The 23,695-nt window shown below is 48.6% G+C and overlaps 1 protein-coding gene across 1 annotated transcript in view; it reads right to left on the reverse strand.

The window, feature by feature from the left end:
• The window catches only part of lrrk1 (leucine-rich repeat kinase 1), a 134,605-nt gene that overhangs the window by 92,133 nt on the left and 18,777 nt on the right, over positions 1-23,695 (reverse strand). Inside the window, exons 15-33 of the mRNA XM_072465852.1 lie at positions 22,001-22,165; positions 21,317-21,489; positions 19,213-19,333; positions 18,120-18,279; positions 16,426-16,604; positions 15,409-15,506; positions 14,588-14,759; positions 13,302-13,471; positions 11,648-11,787; positions 9,513-9,747; positions 8,043-8,209; positions 6,686-6,889; positions 6,411-6,550; positions 6,199-6,336; positions 4,916-5,110; positions 4,407-4,558; positions 4,135-4,252; positions 3,945-4,061; positions 496-690 (exon numbers count right to left, since the gene is read on the reverse strand). Of these exons, the coding sequence (XP_072321953.1) occupies positions 496-690; positions 3,945-4,061; positions 4,135-4,252; positions 4,407-4,558; positions 4,916-5,110; positions 6,199-6,336; positions 6,411-6,550; positions 6,686-6,889; positions 8,043-8,209; positions 9,513-9,747; positions 11,648-11,787; positions 13,302-13,471; positions 14,588-14,759; positions 15,409-15,506; positions 16,426-16,604; positions 18,120-18,279; positions 19,213-19,333; positions 21,317-21,489; positions 22,001-22,165 (3,039 nt within the window). The remainder of the gene's footprint in view (positions 1-495; positions 691-3,944; positions 4,062-4,134; positions 4,253-4,406; positions 4,559-4,915; positions 5,111-6,198; positions 6,337-6,410; positions 6,551-6,685; positions 6,890-8,042; positions 8,210-9,512; positions 9,748-11,647; positions 11,788-13,301; positions 13,472-14,587; positions 14,760-15,408; positions 15,507-16,425; positions 16,605-18,119; positions 18,280-19,212; positions 19,334-21,316; positions 21,490-22,000; positions 22,166-23,695) is intronic.

Genomic DNA, 23,695 nt, shown 5'->3' on the forward strand with positions numbered 1-23,695 from the left:
TGGAAGTAGTAGTAGTAGTAGTAGTAGTAGTAGTAGCAGTAGTAGTAGTAGCAGTAGTAGTAGTAGCAGTAGTAGTAGCAGTAGCAGTAGTAGCAGTAGAGGAAGTAGTAGCAGTAGAGGAAGTAGTAGTAGTAGTAGTAGTAGTAGTAGTAGTAGTAGTAGTAGTAGTAGTAGTGCTCGCTGTTATTTATGGGAAATATATTTTGCAAAAACTGGGATTAACTAAACCAAACTAACTCAAAATAAAAATATTTATCTGACTGAACTTTAAATCTCATTGTTTGGGCAAAACGTTGGATCAAGTATTTGTGACAAACTGAAAAACTTTGACTGACAGCTGCAGAGTTTTGGATTTTAACGCCATAAATTTGTTTACAAGTCAAACCTGGACCATAACACATCAATAATATGAGATTTTGTACTTTTTATAGTATTCATTAGTTCTAAATGTCTCAAAATGTTTCTCCATCACGTGACGCGCCGGCCCGAGCTCACCTCCTTGTCCCGTCCCAGCAGAACCATGGCTCTCACGGGGTACGCCTTCTGCCGCAGATCCGACTCGTCCACTCCCAGGGCCTTGTTGATGGAGTGCGAGCAGAGGTAGGTCTCTCCGTCCAGCGGGAGGTCGTGGAGCAGGCTGTAGACCGCCACCAGGCCGTCGGACATGCCGGCCAACACGCGGCCCAGGCTCTGCACGCCACACACGCACCACGCTCAGGTTAGTTACCACGACTACCGTTCTATTACTGAGGCACAATTACATCACTTTATGAGGTGGGAGGAGCTACAGTTGAATTATAACCACATTTACACTCGTACCATGTATTGTGGGTCGCGCGTTGTGGGTCGCCCAGGTCGTTGTGGGTCGCCCAGGTCATGGGTCATTGTGGGTCGCGCAGGTCATTGTGGGTCGCGCAGGTCATTGTGGGTCGCGCAGGTCATTGTGGGTCGCGCAGGTCATTGTGGGTCGCGCAGGTCATTGTGGGTCGCGCAGGTCATTGTGGGTCGCGCCGCGCATTGTGCCGTGCATTGTGGGTCGCGCCGCGCATTGTGCCGTGCATTGTGGGTCGCGCCGCGCCGTGTGGGTCGTTCAGGTCATTGTGGGTCTCGCAGGTCATGCGCAGGTCATTGTGGGTCGCGCAGGTCATTGTGGGTCGCGCAGGTCATTGTGGGTCGCGCAGGTCATTGTTGGTCGCGCCGCGCAGGTCATTGTGGGTCGCGCAGGTCATTGTGGGTCGCGCAGGTCATTGTGGGTCGCGCAGGTCATTGTGCGTCGCGCAGGTCATTGTGGGTCGCGCAGGTCATTGTGGGTCGCGCCGCGCATTGTGCCGTGCATTGTGGGTCCCGCCGCACACCGCACATTGTGCCGTGCATTGTGGGTCGCGCCGCGCATAGTGCCGTGCATTGTGGGTCGCGCCGCGCCGCGTGGGTCGTTCAGGTCATTGTGGGTCTCGCAGGTCATTGTGGGTCGCGCAGGTCATTGTGGGTCGCGCAGGTCATTGTGGGTCGCGCCGCGCAGGTCATTGTGGGTCGCGCAGGTCATTGTGGGTCGCGCAGGTCATTGTGGGTCGCGCAGGTCATTGTGGGTCGCGCCGCGCAGGTCATTGTGGGTCGCGCAGGTCATTGTGGGTCGCGCAGGTCATTGTGGGTCGCGCAGGTCATTGTGCGTCGCGCAGGTCATTGTGGGTCGCGCAGGTCATTGTGGGTCGCGCAGGTCATTGTGGGTCGCGCAGGTCATTGTGGGTCGCGCAGGTCATTGTGGGTCGCGCCGTGCATTGTGCCGTGCATTGTGGGTCGCGCCGCGCATTGTGCCGTGCATTGTGGGTCGCGCCGCGCATTGTGGGTCGCGCCGTGCCGTGTGGGTCGTTCAGGTCATTGTGGGTCTCGCAGGTCATTGTGGGTCTCGCAGGTCATGCGCAGGTCATTGTGGGTCGCGCAGGTCATTGTGGGTCGCGCAGGTCATTGTGGGTCGCGCAGGTCATTGTGGGTCGCGCAGGTCATTGTGGGTCGCGCAGGTCATTGTGGGTCGCGCAGGTCATTGTGCGTCTCGCAGGTCATTGTGCGTCGCGCAGGTCATTGTGCGTCGCGCAGGTCATTGTGGGTCGCGCAGGTCATTGTGGGTCGCGCCGTGCATTGTGGGCCGCGCCGCGCATTGTGCCGTGCATTGTGGGTCACGCCGCGCATTGTGCCGTGCATTGTGGGTCGCGCCGCGCATTGTGCCGTGCATTGTGGGTCGCGCCGCGCATTGTGCCGTGCATTGTGGGTCGCGCCGCGCCGTGTGGGTCGTTCAGGTCATTGTGGGTCTCGCAGGTCATTGTGGGTCTCGCAGGTCATGCGCAGGTCATTGTGGGTCGCGCAGGTCATTGTGGGTCGCGCCGGTCATTGTGGGTCGCGTGGGTCGCGCAGGTCATTGTGGGTCGCGCAGGTCATTGTGGGTCGCGCAGGTCATTGTGCGTCTCGCAGGTCATTGTGCGTCTCGCAGGTCATTGTGCGTCGCGCAGGTCATTGTGGGTCGCGCCGCGCATTGTGGGTCGCGCCGCGCATTGTGGGTCGCGCCGCGCATTGTGGGTCGCGCCGTGCATTGTGGGTCGTTCAGGTCATTGTGGGTCTCGCAGGTCATTGTGGGTCGCGCAGGTCATTGTGGGTCGCGCAGGTCATTGTGGGTCGCGCCGCGCAGGTCATTGTGGGTCGCGCAGGTCATTGTGGGTCGCGCAGGTCATTGTGGGTCGCGCAGGTCATTGTGGGTCGCGCCGCGCAGGTCATTGTGGGTCGCGCAGGTCATTGTGGGTCGCGCAGGTCATTGTGGGTCGCGCAGGTCATTGTGGGTCGCGCAGGTCATTGTGCGTCGCGCAGGTCATTGTGGGTCGCGCAGGTCATTGTGGGTCGCGCAGGTCATTGTGGGTCGCGCAGGTCATTGTGGGTCGCGCCGTGCATTGTGCCGTGCATTGTGGGTCGCGCCGCGCATTGTGCCGTGCATTGTGGGTCGCGCCGCGCATTGTGGGTCGCGCCGCGCCGTGTGGGTCGTTCAGGTCATTGTGGGTCTCGCAGGTCATTGTGGGTCTCGCAGGTCATGCGCAGGTCATTGTGGGTCGCGCAGGTCATTGTGGGTCGCGCAGGTCATTGTGGGTCGCGCAGGTCATTGTGGGTCGCGCAGGTCATTGTGGGTCGCGCAGGTCATTGTGGGTCGCGCAGGTCATTGTGGGTCGCGCAGGTCATTGTGGGTCGCGCAGGTCATTGTGGGTCGCGCAGATCATTGTGCGTCTCGCAGGTCATTGTGCGTCGCGCAGGTCATTGTGCGTCGCGCAGGTCATTGTGCGTCGCGCAGGTCATTGTGGGTCGCGCAGGTCATTGTGGGTCGCGCCGTGCATTGTGGGTCGCGCCGCGCATTGTGCCGTGCATTGTGGGTCACGCCGTGCATTGTGCCGTGCATTGTGGGTCGCGCCGCGCATTGTGCCGTGCATTGTGGGTCGCGCCGCGCATTGTGCCGTGCATTGTGGGTCGCGCCGCGCCGTGTGGGTCGTTCAGGTCATTGTGGGTCTCGCAGGTCATTGTGGGTCGCGCAGGTCATTGTGGGTCGCGCCGGTCATTGTGGGTCGCGCCGGTCATTGTGGGTCGCGCCGGTCATTGTGGGTCGCGCAGGTCATTGTGGGTCGCGCAGGTCATTGTGGGTCGCGCAGGTCATTGTGGGTCGCGCAGGTCATTGTGGGTCGCGCAGGTCATTGTGCGTCTCGCAGGTCATTGTGCGTCGTGCAGGTCATTGTGGGTCGCGCAGGTCATTGTGCGTCTCGCAGGTCATTGTGGGTCGCGCAGGTCATTGTGGGTCGCGCCGCGCATTGTGGGTCGCGCCGCGCATTGTGGGTCGCGCCGCGCATTGTGGGTCGCGCCGCGCATTGTGGGTCGCGCCGTGCATTGTGGGTCGCGCCGCGCATTGTGGGGGATCAGACCTGTGCAGTGGGCGGCACCAGGAGGAAGCAGGTGATGACGGCTGGAGAGGAGAAGTGTTTCTGGGGCTGGCTCAGGGGGCACATGTCCTTCAGGCTGTAGATCAACACCTCCTGCTGCTGTTCACACGTTCACACAGTAATGAGTACACAGCGGGTCAAATACCTCGCCTCGTGGTCCGCGGGCGTGTACCTGGGTGGCCATCCACAGAGAGTTGCCCACTTTGAGCAGACAGCTGATGGTGTCTCCTGGGCACAGCATTCCCTTCACCTCCACCAGGCCCGTGTCCACGTTCACCACGCTGTAGCTTCTGGACAGAGGATGGACAGAACGGTCATTCGGAAAGGGGCGAGTATATTATGAAGGAGATGCACGTTTGTTTCTTCTTATAATGATTTACAACACATTTGGTCTGTACAGCTGTAAACACAGTTGAATTCAGACCTAAAATAGGGAATACAAACCGTTCGTCTTTGGCCCCGTCCCAGAACACGGCTGAGGGCCCCTGCAGTGGGGACAGGAAGAGCTGTGCGTGGGCCCCACAGCTCAGCACATACTTCAGACAGGGGAACGAGGGCTCCCGCATCTCCTGCACACAGTGAGCCGCCACCGGCCTCTGCACGGGACAAAAGTACTTTTACTACTTCATATCACAGTGGTCCTAAATACAGTGCATCCAGGAAGTATATACTCCATATTTAGTTATGTCACAGCTTTATTCCAAAATAAATGTAATTAATTTGCCTCAATAAATATAAAACCACATAATGAAAATGTGAAAACAGGTTCTTCGGTCTGCAAATGTATTTTAAAAAATCAAAATCAAGAGCAAACAGCTCAAACTTAGTTGAAGCACCTTTGGCACTATTTAAAAAGTCTTTTTGATTTAATGTTACAAGCTTGGCACACAGACTGTATTTCTGGGCAGTTTCTCTCATTCTTCTTTGCAGAACCGCTCCATGAGCTTGAATACCTTCTCTGGCTTAGTGTCCCAGCAGCGCCTGAGGAGGCTGTGCAGGCAGAAGAACTGCACCTCCTCGGGTCGTCCCAGGGCAGGTCGGCAGCCTCTGGAGAGCTTCTTTGAGATCTGCAGCTGGTGGTTCCCCAGAGCGGGTCTTTGTCCAGAAAGAAGCTCATACAGGACCATCCCATAAGAGAACATGTCCACCTGAGGACGGAGAACGTCTGCTCAGCTGCAGCATGTGTATAAACCACTCCACTGACTCCACTTCTACTTCTACATGAACCTGCATGACCACAGAGACCAGGGGGCCCACAGAGAGACCAGGGGGTCCACAGAGAGACTAGGGTGTCCACAGAGAGACCAGGGGGTCCACAAAGAGACCCGGGGGTCCACAAAGAAACCAGGGGGTCCACAGAGAGACTAGGGGGTCCACAGAGAGACTAGGGTGTCCACAGAGAGACCAGGGGGTCCACAAAGAGACCCGGGGGTCCACAAAGAAACCAGGGGGTCCACAGAGAGACTAGGGGGTCCACGGAGAGACCAGGGGGTCCACAGAGAGACTAGGGGGTCCACAGAGAGACTAGGGTGTCCACAGAGAGACCAGGGGGTCCACAAAGAGACCCGGGGGTCCACAAAGAAACCAGGGGGTCCACAGAGAGACTAGGGGGTCCACGGAGAGACCAGGGGGTCCACAGAGAGACTAGGGTGTCCACAGAGAGACCAGGGGGTCCACAGAGAGACCAGGGGGCCCACAAAGAGACCCGGGGGTCCACAAAGAGACCCGGGGGTCCACAAAGAGACCCGGGGGTCCAAAGAGAGACTAGGGTGTCCACAGAGAGACCAGGGGGTCCACAGAGAGAGAATTGGCTCATGAAGTGTGTGTTGCTCTAGAGCTTTGGTGAGTCACTATTATAGAGTTCATGCCATAACCATAACATAATAAGAAAATATCAAGAATTAGTTATATCTTTATTACGATACAATATATTTAATTGCCATTGTAGATATTATTGATTGATGTATTACCTATTAATTATCGTGACTTGCAGACCCCCGTATTCCTGTTAAAACGGCCCCTGAACTCTCAGTGCAGCACACGCCGCTCTCACGGCTCATGCTCTCCTGCTCTCTCACTCGGCTCTGCTTTGGGCCGGCCCGGTGAAGAGGGGCCCACATGAGCCGGGGGTCCACATGAGCCGGGGGTCCAGACTAGACTGGAGGCTGAAGGCTGTATGACGGAGCTGTGACCTCTGGAGGTGTGTTACTTTTATGTCACACACCACTGAGCTTACCTTCTCATCATAGACGATGCCTGGGCGGATCTCAGGGGCCTGATACCCCGGGGTCCCCTCCACGCCCAGGGCCCCCTCGCGGAACGACTGGCGCGAGATGCCATAATCAGACAGCTTCACGTTCACCGGCTCCTGCACCTGATGGTTACGAGAGTCAAGGTTAAGAGCGGCGGTCGAGCGGCGGCGCTGCATTTGCGGCGAGGGCGGCCCACCTCCAGAGACCACACCAGGATGTTGTCCGACTTCAGATCACAGAAGATGATGTTCTTGCGGTGCAGATAGGCCAGTCCAGCCGCGATCTGATAGGACATTTTAAAGGTCAGCATGTGGCCGAGGGGAATGAACTTCACACCTGGAAAAACACGAGAACGCCAAAAGTGTCATCTTCATCAGTAACGAGCCGTCCAACTAACGACTCTTCCTCTGCCATAACGCTCTGGTGACACGTCAGACAATAAAACAGCATTATGCCATGTGTAAATCTCGCCTGATCTCTTGTTGCCCGCCTCCAGGACCGTGTTGAGGCTGCCCAGCGGCGCCAGCTGCAGGGCGAAGCACAGCGGGTGGATGCTGATGCCCAGCAGGGACACGATGCACGGGTGGTGCAGGGCGCGCAGCATGGACGCCTCCTGACGGAACTCGGAGAAGCTGCGGCAGGCTTCGGCCGACTGGAGGTGCTTCAGCATGGTGTCTGTGGAGAGAGAGGGCGGGAGAGAGGGCGGGAGAGAGGGCGGGAGAGAGGGCGGGAGAAAGAGGGCGGGAGAAAGAGGGCAGGAGAGAGGGCGGGAGAGAGGGCGGGAGAGAGGGCAGGAGAGAGGGCGGGAGAAAGAGGGCGGGAGAGAGGGCAGGAGAAAGAGGGCGGGAGAAAGAGGGCGGGAGAAAGAGGGCGGGAGAAAGAGGGCGGGAGAGAGGGCGGGAGAGAGGGCGGGAGAGAGGGCAGGAGAGAGGGCGGGAGAAAGAGGGCGGGAGAAAGAGGGCGGGAGAGAGGGCAGGAGAAAGAGGGCAGGAGAAAGAGGGCAGGAGAAAGAGGGCGGGAGAGAGGGCGGGAGAGAGGGCGGGAGAGAGGGCGGGAGAGAGAGAGGAGAAGAGAGGGCGGGAGAGAGGGCGGGAGAGAGGGCAGGAGAGAGGGCAGGAGAAGAGAGGGGGAAGGAGAGCAGCGGGCATTTGTTTTTAAGCATTTGTTGAGTGAAACAACAACAGGAAAGAAAAAAATCAAAAAGATGAAATGAGCTGAGAATAAACTTGGTGGTTCTACAGTGCACTGCTGCCCCCTTGTGATGAAATAATGGAATATTAGAAAAGATTATAAATACTGTATTTTCCGTGCTATAAGTTGCATCTTTTTTCATAGTTTGGGCCCGGGGTGCGACTTATACTCCAGAGCGACTTATATGTGTTTTTTTCTTCCCTATTATGCATTTTTTGGTTGGTGCGACTTATATGCTGGAAAATACTGTATTTTGTGTTTATTTCAGGTCAGTAAAAGAGCATTTAAAGGAGACATACTGTTTGATAAGATGTTAACTATGTCATAATTGTTCCTCCTTCTCAATTCCCCATGCGGCTCAACACTGCATTTTCAACTTGTTTCTTTGTTTTTGTCTGTCCAATAAAAAGAGTTAGAACTAAAAACTAAAAAGAGTTGAACTATAGAGCCAACAAAAGTAAAATCATCTAAAATCCTTCTGTGTCAGAGTTGCTATTTTGAAAGCAGTTTTACCACATCAAAATTACACAAACTAAACTACACAAATACAGAGATGAATCTTTTTGTAATTACAATTGAATGCTCGAAAACCCGTTCATGATGAGAATATGAGCATAAACAATAGTGAGAGTTGTACCTGTGTTGGATCTGCGTTCCTGACCAAACCTTCTGAAGCTAAACATCTTCAGGGCCACGGGCTGTGAGCGGTACAGGGCGCGGTAGATGGTGGTCCCGCTGCCCCCCTGCCCCAGGACGCTGCCCGGCTCCTCCGAAAACTCCAGCTCGGAATTCTGCAAGAACAACCTGCCGAGCACACGAGGATGAAAGAGTGTTTTATTAGCATGTTCTGTGCTGCCACGCTGCCTGAAGGAGCACTACGGAACATTCCTGACATTAAACTTATCTATCGCCATGGAGATAAGCAGGCGACGCCACCAGGCCAGGTTACAGGTCAGATCTGTGAGTTTTTCAAGGTATTTTTCAGGGGAAAAAACTAGAATTGAATAACTGCTAGATATGAAACATGTGGGTGTAATGCCTCATATGTCCAGGAGAGTTCCATTGTAGTAAAAGATTCAGTCGTTTCATCTGGACTCAGTTTTTTTTTAAATATTCTACGTTTCAACACATCCAAGAGTCATTCTCAATCTGGGGACCTCCTGATACAGGGTGTTTTTGGTTTCAACAGAAACTAAACCTCTTTGTTTCCCATCAGCCCTTTAAGGGAACTATCAGCCTCCTATTGTCCCTGGCTCACTCGTTCTCCTCCTGTGTAACTCATTAGCATCAGAATGCTCTGGGCGTCGACCTCTCCAGGGATTCAAAACTCCATTATAAACAACACAGGAAGTTTGAATCTTAAACCATAGTTTCTATTTAAAGACGTTTTTTCTTTTTTAACAAAGATTGCCTGATCAACGCTTCTTTCAAAGAAGAAGGACGCTGGCTGTGGAGTATCTGGTGATTTTCAGGCTGAATAAGGCAGAAAAGAGCCAATGTGGGTGTGTTTTTACTTCACTCAGCAACTAGTCACTTTCATCACTCAATAACGCAGCGACTCACTCCATCACTTTTTGGGAGAAGTATCTGGAAACTATCACTAATGACTGTTTTGAGTAACCTTGCCTGCCTTTAAGCGTCTCATGTTTCAGAATCTACTAAAAGCACACATTACTTTTACATCTGTGAGGCGTGCTCTCATCAGGAGTTCTGCTGGAGATCCATCTACTGACATGCTGACAACGATTCAAACAAACAAATAAATAAATAGGGAATAACAAAGGGGAGATACATAAAACTAACATGCCCCAGACATAAGCCCAGGGACGCAATTGTAAAGAACGCGATATATCGATTGAAATGCTCATAACGAGTCTGCGGATGATTTATAGACTTAAAAACAAAGCACAGAAGATCTCCGAGCTCTTCCTGTGATGTCACAAAAACTCTGAAATGTGAAACTGAGTGTTTTGTAAGGCTCAGAGAGAGAAGATGTATTAAACAGGTGCATCAGACCAGCTAAAAACAACTCCAGGTGCGTTTTGGATGAGGTAAAAACATGGTTAAACTCTACATTTGGCATAATACGAGTCTGTTAAATAATTACCGCGATGGAAAGTCTGTCATGAAGAACTCGGGCACCAGCTCCTGCAGGAGGACGGGGCGCTCCGGGTGCTGGGGACAGACAATGCTCCCACTGTCCACGGCGGCTAACACACAGTCCTCCATACTGAAGTAATGGCCCTGCGGCTGCTCGGTGCCAGGGGCGGGCAGGGGGCACAGGGGGCAGGGGGCGTACTGCTCCATCAGGAGGCTCCCGTCGCTCTCACTGCCGGTCAGCGCTGAGGCACACGACACATTGTGGTCAAGACGCGCACACGGTCCACTTTTACACACACACGGTCCAGAGTCCAGACTTTTACACACACGGTCCAGACTTTTACACACATACGGTCCAGAGTCCAGACTTTTACACACACGGTCCAGACTTTTACACACATACAGTCCAGAGTCCAGACTTTTACACACACGGTCCAGACTTTTACACACATACGGTCCAGAGTCCAGACTTTTACACACACACGGTCCAGAGTCCAGACTTTTACACACATACGGTCCAGAGTCCAGACTTTTACACACACACGGTCCAGACTTTTACACACATACGGTCCAGAGTCCAGACTTTTACACACACACGGTCCAGAGTCCAGACTTTTACACACACACGGTCCAGAGTCCAGACTTTTACACACACACGGTCCAGAGTCCAGACTTTTACACACACACGGTCCAGAGTCCAGACTTTTACACACACACGGTCCAGAGTCCAGACTTTTACACACACACGGTCCAGAGTCCAGACTTTTACACACACACGGTCCAGAGTCCAGACTTTTACACACACACGGTCCAGAGTCCAGACTTTTACACACATACGGTCCAGAGTCCAGACTTTTACACACACACGGTCCAGAGTCCAGACTTTTACACACACGGTCCAGACTTTTACACACATACGGTCCAGAGTCCAGACTTTTACACACATACGGTCCAGAGTCCAGACTTTTACACACACACGGTCCAGAGTCCAGACTTTTACACACACACGGTCCAGAGTCCAGACTTTTACACACACACGGTCCAGAGTCCAGACTTTTACACACACACGGTCCAGAGTCCAGACTTTTACACACACACGGTCCAGAGTCCAGACTTTTACACACACACGGTCCAGAGTCCAGACTTTTACACACACACGGTCCAGAGTCCAGACTTTTACACACATACGGTCCAGAGTCCAGACTTTTACACACACACGGTCCAGAGTCCAGACTTTTACACACACGGTCCAGACTTTTACACACATACGGTCCAGAGTCCAGACTTTTACACACACACGGTCCAGAGTCCAGACTTTTACACACACACGGTCCAGAGTCCAGACTTTTACACACACACGGTCCAGAGTCCAGACTTTTACACACACGGTCCAGACTTTTACACACACACGGTCCAGACTTTTACCCACACGCTTCTTTCACTCATTCTTATCATTATTTATGATGCTTAAAACATCCATAATCATTCATATTCAGGCTTAACAAACGACTTGACACTTTTGAGTCAATGGGTCTCATCAAATTTACTAAACTGCGCAATTAAGGCAATTTGAGTCCTGACATAATTAGAGAAAATCTGGCAAAGGTTTAAAAACTTTTAAAAAATGAAGGATTATTGCGCTCTAAATAAGGAGGATTACTGTATTTTCGAGATTATAAAACACATATTTTTTCATAGTTTTGCCCGGGGTGCGACTTATATATGATATTATTGATACATTATTATATAATTTTGTTATTTTCACCCTGACAACCACAAGAGGGCGCTCTAGGCTCTAAGCGACGCAGAAGAAGAATCTGCACTTCCTCTACCTCTGGAGTTTGTGGAGTTGTTTAGAAGTGACACAGAGGAAGAAGAATTCAATGGATTTAGTGATTTGGGGTAAAACTGATGCTTTGCTAAACTTGTTAGCATGTTCTTTATGCTATAGTTATCTGAATAACTGTTCATATGTTACGTTAACATACCAGACACTAACATCATAAAATATTCTGCGCGTCATTCCCCAAAAAATTCAACTTTTACTCCAGTGCGACTTATATATGTTTTTTTTCTTTTCTATCATGCATTTTTTGGCAGGTCAGAACTCGTGTTGGTGATGGTGTGATATGAACGACTGACCGGGAAACCACTGCTCGATCAGAGAGTTGACGTGATCGGTGATGAAGGCCATGGCGGAGAAGTCTCTTGCGTCGGACTGGCAGATGATCCGGATCCCGCCGCTCTTCTTCCTCTTCCAGTCCACATCAGCCGACTCCACGCTGAACAGTTATGTCATTATTATTATAGATATAATGGTGTGCAGACGTCAGAAGAACTGATCAAGAACAAAGTCGAGTGAGGCCAGATTGAGGCGGACGAGGGTCAGAATATTATTGGTAAAACACATTTTCATTAAACCAACGTGTAACATATTTATTTAGATGAATAGAAAACATACTGTAGTGTGACTTATATGTTTTTTTCTTCTCTATTATGCATTTTTTGGCTGGTGCGACTTATAGTCCGGAAAATACGGTACTTGTATCCACTGTTCCCTCTAAGCTGCGCGCCTGCACATAGTGCGTGCAGAAGGAAATCTATGGCACGCAGAAAATGTTATTCACCATAAACCTATTAATTAATATCTAATATTAGACCTAATCTAATCTAATTACGAAACGGCCACCGGGAGCAATCTAGAATGGAGCGCGAGCGTTTGGCACACTGTAGAAGACTCTAGTGGACAGTAGAAGCACTGTCCAGGGGACACGTCGTGTAACTCGTGTTCTCTATATTTTTAGTTTCAAAACGCTGTGTGTTTTCTTACAATCAGACTCATATTTACTGAGATATTAGTCGAATTAGTCCCGCAGCGCAGCGGACCGCGGGTGCGCCGCGCGCCCCGGTTCAAGAGACGCATCACTACCCGGTTTACATACGCTACACCGCCAATCATAGCATTGATAGCCCTGCCCATACGCACCTTGCAGGTTCGCTAGCTAACAATAATGGGCAGGTTAAAAGACGCAACCCCTTATCATGGCGAAACGAACAGGCAGCGGCAGGGACACATCCACTCACCAAGCCAAAGTAAAAAAGAAATGCGGTTCTTTTAGGATGGAATGGCTTGTGCCACTGGACCACAGCCAGGCCAAAGCAGGACTCTCACATATAACTACTATACATCTCATAAACAACAGGATTTTTGTATTTTTCATTTTAAGTGGGCCTAATTTCTTGTAATAAAAGTAAACTAATCAAAATTGCTACAAGGTTTTGAACAGGCGTGGGCGTGGCCACAGCACATCTGATGTTGCTCACTGTGGTCCTCGGTGTGCCCAGGGAGCTAGTGTGTTTGCCCAGACACATACAAAATTAGAGGGAACATTGCTTGTATCTACAGCTCTTATAAACCGCATTCAAACCTTCACAATTGAGACTAAACTCAGAGTAAGAACTGGACTGGACCGGGACTAAAGACGGACCATAACTTTAAACGGGCCATGCGACGTGAACCGGACCGTGCGACGTGAACCGGGCCGTGCGACGTGAACCGGGCCGTGCGACGTGAACCGGACCGTGCGACGTGAACCGGGCCGTGCGACGTGAACCGGGCCGTGCGACGTGAACCGGACCGTGCGACGTGAACCGGGCCGTGCGACGTAAACCGGGCCGTGCGACGTGAACCGGGCCGTGCGAGGTGAACCGGGCCGTGCGACGTAAACCGAGCCGTGCGACGTGAACCGGGCCGTGCGACGTGAACCGGGCCGTGCGACGTGAACCGGAGACTGACCTGAGATGACCCCCGTGGAAGGCGACCAGAAGCCCCTCCCTCCAGTAGACGGTCTGGCGGCGGCGCACTCTGAAGGTGCTGCAGCGGCTCCTGTGCAGGGCCCCGGCAAAGCTGTACATCACGGAGCCTCTGCCGCCGGCTTTGGGGGTCTTTTTGTGCGGCTCGAACGACTGGACACAAACCACAACCGTGTTTATTATGGGAAAAAGACCATTCTTAAATCCATGTAATACTTTGATACATGTTTCTGGCAGAGGTGAGTCTCATCTTATATGGAGGGCAGGGTTTACCTGGAATGTTTAAGAGTATGACATTTGACTTATTTCTCCATGGAAACATAAACGATGCACGATAGAGCGGTTTAATAAGATAAACTATATTTGCTCTTTCTCTGTGTGAGTGCAGTGCTACGACTTATTCTTCTTCACTCAGGCATTTGTTGAAGTTTGTGTCAGTTTTAGCTTCCCTGTGGATAAAATGAATAAAATAATCCAGGTAAAATTTTTTTTTTAAAATAATGGCCGTGGCTGGAGAGCCGCGGCGCGGTCAAATTGCAGCGCAGTTTCAGGGACCGCGGCATTTCCCTTATAGCCCGTTATAGCCTCATAGCTAACCCTAACCCTAACCCTAACCTTAACCTTAACCTTAACCTTAACCTTAACCCAAACCTTAACCCGGTGCGGTCTAATAGCGGCGCAGTTTCAGGAGCCGTGGCGCACGGCCGGCACAAAAATAACATGGCTTTTCCGGCCGTGCGCCGCGGCTCTGCAGACACTCCCTAAAATAATAGTATAAAGACAAAATCTGGCAAAGGAATCCAAATTAAACCCAACCTATCCTAATGAGACTATCACTCTGTAACATAAATTCTGACATTAATCCCATCTAAATGAGAGGATAGGTCTGTACCTGCAGGTCATGAGAGGATTGGTCTGTACCTGCAGGTCATGAGAGGATTGGTCTGTACCTGCAGGTCATGAGAGGATTGGTCTGTACCTGCAGGTCATGAGAGGATTGGTCTGTACCTGCAGGTCATGAGAGGATTGGTCTGTACCTGCAGGTCATGAGAGGATTGGTCTGTACCTGCAGGTCATGAGAGGATTGGTCTGTACCTGCAGGTCATGAGAGGATTGGTCTGTACCTGCAGGTCATGAGAGGATTGGTCTGTACCTGCAAGTCATGAGAGGATTGGTCTGTACCTGCAGGTCATGAGAGGATTGGTCTGTACCTGCAGGTCATGAGAGGATTGGTCTGTACCTGCAGGTCATGAGAGGATTGGTCTGTACCTGCAGGTCCATCTCCGTCAGGCTGATCAACATGCGGGCAATGAAGCGCTCCCAGAAGCCAGCGGGAACAAAGCTCATCTTGAAGAGGCGCTGGAGCGTGTTGGTGGAGACCTGCTGCAGCGAGTGGATGTCCAGAGCAGGTTTGGGCGGGAGCAGGTGAGGCAACAGGTAACTGCGGGGAAAGAAATGCTTTCAGTGCTTTCAGTGAGCCAGTCATACAACGTAAAGATTCCTGCTTCCATATTACGATCACACATCAAATCCTGTTTATCTGAGAAGCCTTCTACTTTACTTTTCCCCCGAAACCGATCTTTTGTAGCCGTTATCCCTTTAAACGGTTTTGACACGACAGCAAAATTTCAAACGCAATTTTGATGCTGATTTTGATGCCAGAATTATAATTAAAAATTGCTCTTTTTTAGACAATAGACTGACATTTTTAGCTCAAATTAGTAGTTCTTTCTTTATGTGAACATGTTGTCTTGTACTAGTTTGGATTCATTCTAAAACTGTTCAGATTATTATTATTTTAAATCAAATCAGGATATATGTTCAATTCTAGTTTTAGTATCGATTAGCTTCTGATTTTAGATACTTCTATTACGTATTATTTATGACGTATTATTTATTATCTATTATTTATTACGTATTATTTATTACGTATCATTTATGACATATTTTTTATTATTTATACTTTTTTTATTGCATTTACCCATGACAACATTCCACTGCTGTAATGTTTTATAAGATTGTACTCAAAGTGAACCACCTTAAATTAAAAATGATGAGAGATAAACAGTAAAAATGAAATAAATAAATACCCATTTCTGGCGACAGGAAGTGCAATCTCAAATTTGGCCAAAAACTGAAAATACTGCTCCTCCGTCTGCCGAGCGAAGCCCGTCCCCTCCAGCAGCGCCTGTGGACAAATCAAACACAACATTCAATAGTACATCATGATATTTTGACATAAATAAAGCCGTCACGCCGCAGGACATCAAACTTATTCATTTTAATTTATCACAGGTTTGTTTATTTTTACCCCATTTTGACTTTATTTTGTGTATTTGTACCAGTAACAATCAAACCAACCGAATATCTATTTGTGGAGGAAATTTGAATAATCTGTAGAAAATTATAGCTCCACTCCGTTCATAATTATGTATAATTTAAACAAAAAATAACAAAATAAAAGGAGCTCTCATGTCTTTTTACTAGTCAAAAAAGAAAAGAAAAAAGTGACATTAGATGAGTTTTGGACCAGTGGTTGCTAGGTTATTTCGTAGTGTGATTATTTATTCTACTTTATTAACTTTATTTAACCAGGTAAGAAAATGTTATCAATTACAAACGTTTAATTTAAAACATTTGCTGGGATAAAATGTGCATAATTTTTAGCAGCATTTTAAGTATGTTTAGCTTTACTGCATTTTAGCTGGATAAAATTAGATTAGATTTGTTTATTTTAAAGACAATTTCATTAAAACACAGTAGTAAAAAGCCAGAATTAGTAGTATTTTTTTCATTCTACAGCATCAAACATTTTATATTGTTTTTAGATTTAAATGAGGGATAAATGTGTAATTTAAGTTAAAAAATATACATTCTTAATATTCACCTTCATTAACTATTATTCTAGAATGTTTTAAAGAAGTGTCACAGTCACATGTAAGACATTTTAGGGCGTTAAAAAAGAGAAACATAACCTCGTTCTAAAGGCATTTTTTGTGCAATGTTGAGCTGAATTTTGTAGGAATAAGAATATGATATAGAACGTCATGTGATCACGCAGACGTCACATGGGCCGTGATAAAGACGAGAGCGTGAGGCGCACAAACCCGCAGGTCCTCGGTGTGGATCACTCCGTCCTTGATGGTGGCGCGGGTGGACTTCAGGTCCAGGATGCGCCGCAGACACTCTGACAGCCAGAGCGGGCACAGGAAGTACAGCGTGCACAGGCCGTGGCTTGTGTCCGGGAAGTGCAGCAGCGTCCCCGTGTCGATCAGGAAACCAATGGCTGCAGCGCACACAACACACGCACACACAGACGCACAGGCACACAGGCACAAACAAACACACACACACACGCACACGCACAAACACAAACACACACACACACACACACACACAAACACACACACAAACACACACACAAACACGCACACACACACAGACGCACAGGCACAAACAAACACACACACAGGCACACGCACAAACACACAAACACACACACACAAACACAGGCACAGGCACACACACACAGACAGGCACACACACACAGACAGGCACACACACACAGACAGGCACACACAGGCACACACAGACAGGCACACACACACACACACAGGCAGGCACACACACAGGCAGGCACACACACAGGCACACACACAGACAGGCACACACACAGACAGGCACACACACAGACAGGCACACACACAGACAGGCACACACACAGACAGGCACACACACAGACAGGCACACACACACAGGCACACACACACGCAGGCACACACACACGCACAGGCACACACACAGACACACACACAGACAGGCACACACACAGACAGGCACACACACAGACAGGCACACACACAGACAGGCACACACACACGCAGGCACACACACACGTACAGGCACACACACAGACACACACACAGACAGGCACACACACAGACAGGCACACACACAGACAGGCACACACACAGACAGGCACACACACACAGGCACACACACACGCAGGCACACACACACGCACAGGCACACACACAGACACACACACAGACAGGCACACACACAGACAGGCACACACACACAGGCACACACACAGACACACACACAGACAGGCACACACACAGACAGGCACACACACACAGGCACACACACAGACACACACACAGACAGGCACACACACAGACAGGCACACACACACAGGCACACACACAGACACACACACAGACAGGCACACACACAGACAGGCACACACAGACAGGCACACACACACAGGCACACACACACACAGACAGGCACACACACAGACACAGACACACACACACACACACACACACACACTAGTATACGATTAACTACATTTGTGATTATGTAGCGTTAGTTTGAGTTGATGTGGCAAAAACTGATTCAATATCAAACATTTACCACGATACATTTCAGTAAAAAGTCAATTACAGTTGCAATTCCAGGTGAATAAGAGCAGCAGCTCTGGTAAAAACATTCATCCATTCATGCAGTACAATTACTGCTATGTAATTATCTCTTTACAATATGATAAAAGGAGATTAGACTGTGCAAAGAGGCCCCTGAGACAATCAACAGTCAAAGTTAATGTCACACCATGAGATCAAAACAGTCTATTTTAAATCATCTATTTCTGAAGAAGAAAAAAAGGAAGTGAAGTTTTGTTTCCTCTTCACTCGCAGCCTTTTTACAGCAGACTTGTCATGAAACATCTCAATCTTTCTACAGAAGTTGTATCACATCTTTTCAATGTCGCGGTCACAGTGACTAAAGCCGTTACCGGTCTGCAGGTCCTCGTAGTCGTGCAGGTCGCTGTCGGGGCTCTGCTGGACCAGGCTCTCCAGCTGGGTGTCCGTGAGGTACTGGACCTGACCGTCTGACCCCCGCCTCACCTTCTCCGAGATCACGGCCTCCTGCAGCTTCAGGTAGCTCTGCGGGATCTGAGGATGGAAAGAAGGCCACGTGTCATTTGCACTTTTCACACTCTCAACATTCACTCACTCGCACATAAGCAAAGTGAACACAACGTGGAGCCCGTATTCCCTCGTGTGCACGTGACTCTTACTCTTACGCCACTAAAAACTTCCTCCTCCATTGGTGACAGAAATCTTTTAAGAAAATCAAATCAATGCCTAACTATCATGCTAGACTTGCACACATTACTAGTATCATACTTTACGGACGACAAGTCATAGTTTTGCCCGGAGTGCAACTTATACTCCAGAGCGACTTATGTGATGTTATTTGTTATTTTCCCACTGACAACCACAAGAGGGCGCTCTAGCCTCTAAGCGACGCAGAAGAAGAATCTGCACTTCCTCTACCTCTGGAGTTTGTGGAGTTGTTTAGAAGTGACACAGAGGAAGAAGAATTCAATGGATTTAGTGATTTGGGGTAAAACTGATGCTTTGCTAAACTTGTTAGCATGTTCTTTATGCTATAGTTATCTGAATAACTGTTCATATGTTACGTTAACATACCAGACACTCGTGTAGCTGAAGGTGTTAGCGTTAGCATACGTACACCTATTCACCATGTTCTCGCATCTGTTATTATTTTAAACTGCATTTAGATGAAATGTCTGTTCTTGGTCTTGGATTTTATCAAATACATTTCCCCCAAAAATGCGACTTAAACTCCAGCGCGACTTAAACTCCAGCGCGCGCGACTTATACTCCAGAAAATATGGTACAAGTTTACACTAATAATTGAAAAACTAAATCAATTCTTTGTAAGTTTTTCCCACCAAAGAGGGAATAATGACGTCCCTGAATTGTTAATTATACCCCCGATGTACGATGTGTAAAAGAAGGGACCGCCACACGTGCCACGCCGCCGAGCGAAAAGTCGAGGTGGCGAGATGCTGAGCTCACCAGTCGTCCAATCAGCTTGCACCCCCCGCACGGGCTGCTGCTGTCCTTCACGGAGACGGCCACGTGGAACAGCAGCTTCCTCAGGTCGTCCACTCCCTCCAGTGACTTACAGGACACCTCGCTGTGGAGAGGGACGTCGACAGTCACAATCCACCTCGGGGTAAAATGCTAACGCTAATGTTAAAGCTAAATGACAGTAGAGTGTACGCTCCCAACTCCAATCAATTAAATACAAATACTAGATCAGTCAAGGCAGGCAAGGATGTCTGGAATTAAATCAAATAATAATCTTGCTGTAATTAAGTTTTGCTGTAGCGTTTTTACGATTTTCTACTTTTGACTTTATTTGGTGTATTTATATCCGTTGTACGTATACATTATAGTTTTACACCAATCGAGCAGGTATATGTGGAGAAAAGTAAAACAAACTGTAGAAAATGACAGGAAGTGACATCACACCAGGGACACTACTACTTTTTTGACTCTCTAAACATTAATTCAGCAAAATAAAGTCAAATAAAGAAAATGAGTTTTGGCCCAGTGTTTGCTGGGCAATTTCCTGGTGTGATGTCATCAATTACAAACAGGAAGTGAAATTATGAACCTAAAAAATTTGCTTTAGGGGCGCTTTAAGATTCAGTTCACAGTGATTTATGAGATAAAATATAAAGTGTTTTGTAGTTGATATAAGCACATTGACACTGGACGCCTTTTTAAAACAACAAGATATTACATAAATAAAATGGCTGTCAAAGGTAACGTGATTAACAAAATTAGTTGCACATTAATTATCAATCCCTAAAAGCATATTAAAGTGCCCCCTACAGGTCGGACAACTCATTGAACTAAATAATGTGTGTGGGAGCCAAGTTTAGTTATATATATGTCTTCATATGGAAATCTTGGTATTTGTTATAAATGTGTACATTTATGTCTTTACGAATGAATATTTTTGGTTGTTTAGAAAGGCTAGATTATTCGATTTACATTTGTTATATTTGTAAAATGTATTAGTGGTAATTTGCCTGCCCTGGTGTGGTTGGGTTCCCGTCGCTTTACGAGGGACAGCGCTCAGGGGGCGTGGCCAGGTACACACGCAAACTAAGGACAGAGACGGAGGAGCCATATGGTTTTCTTACCGTAGCGTTTTGTTTTTGAGAATAGCCACCCTTTGATTTATCCTGTAATTTTTGTTCAACCTGTGGATTAAATGTTTTGAACGATTTTTACATCGGAGTACGTGGGGTTATTGCTCACCTACAAGTGCACGAGTAACACCATTGGCAATCAGGACATCAGCACCCACAATGTGGTTAAGAGAAACATGTGGGTGTAATCCCTCATTCGTCCAGGAGTGTTCCATTGTAGAAAAAGGTTCAGTTGTATCATCTGGGCTCAGTTTAGAAGGTACTGATCCGTGTGTGTAGGTTTCACATATACTTCTATTTGGAGCTTCCAAATACAAGTATATATGATCAGAGGTAAGGGTAACTTTTTCCACTTCAGGCCAATGGGGCTGGACTTACCACAGAATAGTGGTAAGTTCCCGGCCTAAATTTGCTTATTGACAATGACTCTTGGATGAGAGTCGAAACGTCTAGTTATCTATGTTATCACAGAATAGCACATTTCCTAGTTTTAAAATTTCACTTCCTGTTTGTAACTGATGACATCACACTATCAAAAACTGGGCCAAAACTCATCTAATGCGACGAATAAAAATATATGAGAGTGACTTTATTGTGTTGATTTCATGTTTAGAGTCAAAAAAGTCGTTTCTTTTGTGTAAATTCTGCATAAACTTTGACTGGAATGGGTGTCCCTGGTGTGATGTCACTTCCTGTCATTTCCTACAGATTTTCAACGTTTTCTCCACAAATACCTGCTCAATTGGTGTAAAACTATAATTCATATGTACAGGTATAAATACACCAAATAAAGTTAGAAAATTGTAAAAATCTGTCATAGGCACTATAAGTTGTGTACCTTTTAAAATTGGTGTCTTTTCACGAGTATGATATTATTTTTATTGATCGACGTCACTAGGCAATAATAAAATAAAACACATTCACAGTCTTCATGGTGCTGACGCTCAGACTCTTACTGGATGTTTTTGCAAGTGATGTCGGGGAAGCCCATGGCCCGGGCCCCTGAGGGGGACCGGCACAGAGCCAGCACATAGGCCCTGAGTGTGGCCGTCCTCTCTGTGCGGAACCGGGCGTCGATCAGGTCCAGGTGTGTCCCCACCACCACCACGGCGGCGTTCGGAGCGCGAGCCTGCGAGGGGGAGAGCACAGAGCGTGGGTCAGGGTGGGGGTCAGGGCGTGGGCCAGCGTGGGGGCCGGAGCGCGAGCGTTATGGTCTGGTGTTAGCACAACGCATTGCCTCCAGTACAGATTAGTTTAGATTAACTCCACTAGTCCAGTTCAGTCTAGTGTGGGTGAAGCATGGGTCAGTGTACTTTAAACCTCACCATTCAATATGTTACGCAATACATGACTTATCTTATCAAGAAAGCCGCTTATACCTCTTACTTTTTTATTTAGAAAAGAGGGGAATGATGCATACTAATGACCACTTGAACATGTAACTATGCCAGATGCCTCGGGCCACCTGCAGACCCCCTATAATCCACAAAAGAAGGAAGTATTTACTTAAATCTATCTAGCTCTCACACATTATCTTGACACATGATCAACAAATACACGCATGCATTTTCAGGCACGTGCAAATCTTTAGAATCAATGAATTGAAGTGCGATGAACCACAATATACAGCGTGTCGGTACCTCTATGCTCAGGAGCCATGTCTGCAGGTCGGCCACAGCCTCCTCCCCCAGAGCCAGGTTCCACACCACCAGGTACAGGGCCTTATTGGTGAAGAAGCAGTGGTTGACGGTGGACATGCTGGCCTTCCCGCCGATGTCCCACACATTAAAGTCCACAAAGTCCTTCTGCGAGTGAAGGTCAGCACAAGGTCAGCGACACAAACAAAGACAGTATTCTATCTGTGCAAGCAGACTTGGGCTGTTCAATAATTAGTGAATAAGACAAAAGTGAATGAAAAAAAATAAAAAATCTACTATGCAAAGTGGGGCTTTTAACCCCCGCCTCCCACATGAAGGACAAAGGCCTATACTACTGAGAAAAACATCCATACCTGAAATAGATGCTGATTGGATTAAATAAGATGTCCAATGATCGACCAATTCACTACATAAATTCGCGCTCTATGTTGTTAAGGTGCTGCCTGCCTCACTAACATCTAATCATTACAAAGACTTGTCTCTAAAGATAGATTTTAGTCCGTTTGTTGAAACTTGGTGCTGCTGTTGCTTCTCTTCTCCTCTGCACATGCTCAGTTAGAGCTTCTCTTCTCCTCTGCACATGCTCAGTTAGTGCTTCTCTTCTCCTCTGCACATGCTCAGGTTAGGGCTTCTCTTCTCCTCTGCACATGCTCAGTTAGAGCTTCTCTTCTCCTCTGCACATGCTCAGTTAGAGCTTCTCTTCTCCTCTGCACATGCTCAGTTAGAGCTTCTCTTCTCCTCTGCACATGCTCAGGTTAGGGCTTCTCTTCTCCTCTGCACATGCTCAGTTAGAGCTTCTCTTCTCCTCTGCACATGCTCAGTTAGAGCTTCACTTCTCCTCTGCACATGCTCAGTTAGAGCTTCTCTTCTCCTCTGCACATGCTCAGTTAGAGCTTCTCTTCTCCTCTGCACATGCTCAGTTAGAGCTTCTCTTCTCCTCTGCACATGCTCAGTTAGAGCTTTTCTTCTCCTCTGCACATGCTCAGTTAGGGCTTCTCCTCTGCACATGCTCAGTTAGGGCTTCTCCTCTGCACATGCTCAGTTAGGGCTTCTCCTCTGCACATGCTCAGTTAGGGCTTCTCCTCTGCACATGCTCAGTTAGGGCTTCTCCTCTGCACATGCTCAGTTAGGACTTCTCCTCTGCACATGCTCAGTTAGGCTTCTCCTCTGCACATGCTCAGTTAGGCTTCTCCTCTGCACATGCTCAGTTAGGGCCTCTGAACACGGGCCCCTGAACACGGGCCCCTGAACACGGGCCCCTGAACACGGCCACAGACTGAGCAGCTGCAGGAGAAGAAGACCCAAGCTTCCTGCAGTACTGCTCAGCGGCCTGTAGAGGCCACTAAAAGACACAGTGTGTTCCTGTTGTTCTGCTACAGGGGCGGTGCAGAGAAAGGGACTTTTGGGGCAGGGAACCCGAGACAAACACTGTCTGGATAGACCAACATAGTGAGACAGTCAATAGGTTTAAATGTTAAATTGTGCTTCACTTTTATGTTCATAGTTCCACTGGAGGGCGATGAGCTGCTAGAAATACACACAAACACTTGAATTGTTAAAATGTTCTTAAAGTCAATAAGTGTGGTAATGGGTCCAATAGCCTAACAAGTGTGTGTGGGACGCAGTATAAAAAGCTTTCAGGGGCCCAGAATGTCTAGCGTCTCTACAGCCCAAGTC

Source organism: Eucyclogobius newberryi, unplaced genomic scaffold, assembly GCF_026437365.1.
Source record: "Eucyclogobius newberryi isolate DKJ021-1_F unplaced genomic scaffold, fEucNew1.0.hap1 SCAF_5, whole genome shotgun sequence".
NCBI classification, from domain to species: domain Eukaryota; kingdom Metazoa; phylum Chordata; class Actinopteri; order Gobiiformes; family Gobiidae; genus Eucyclogobius; species Eucyclogobius newberryi.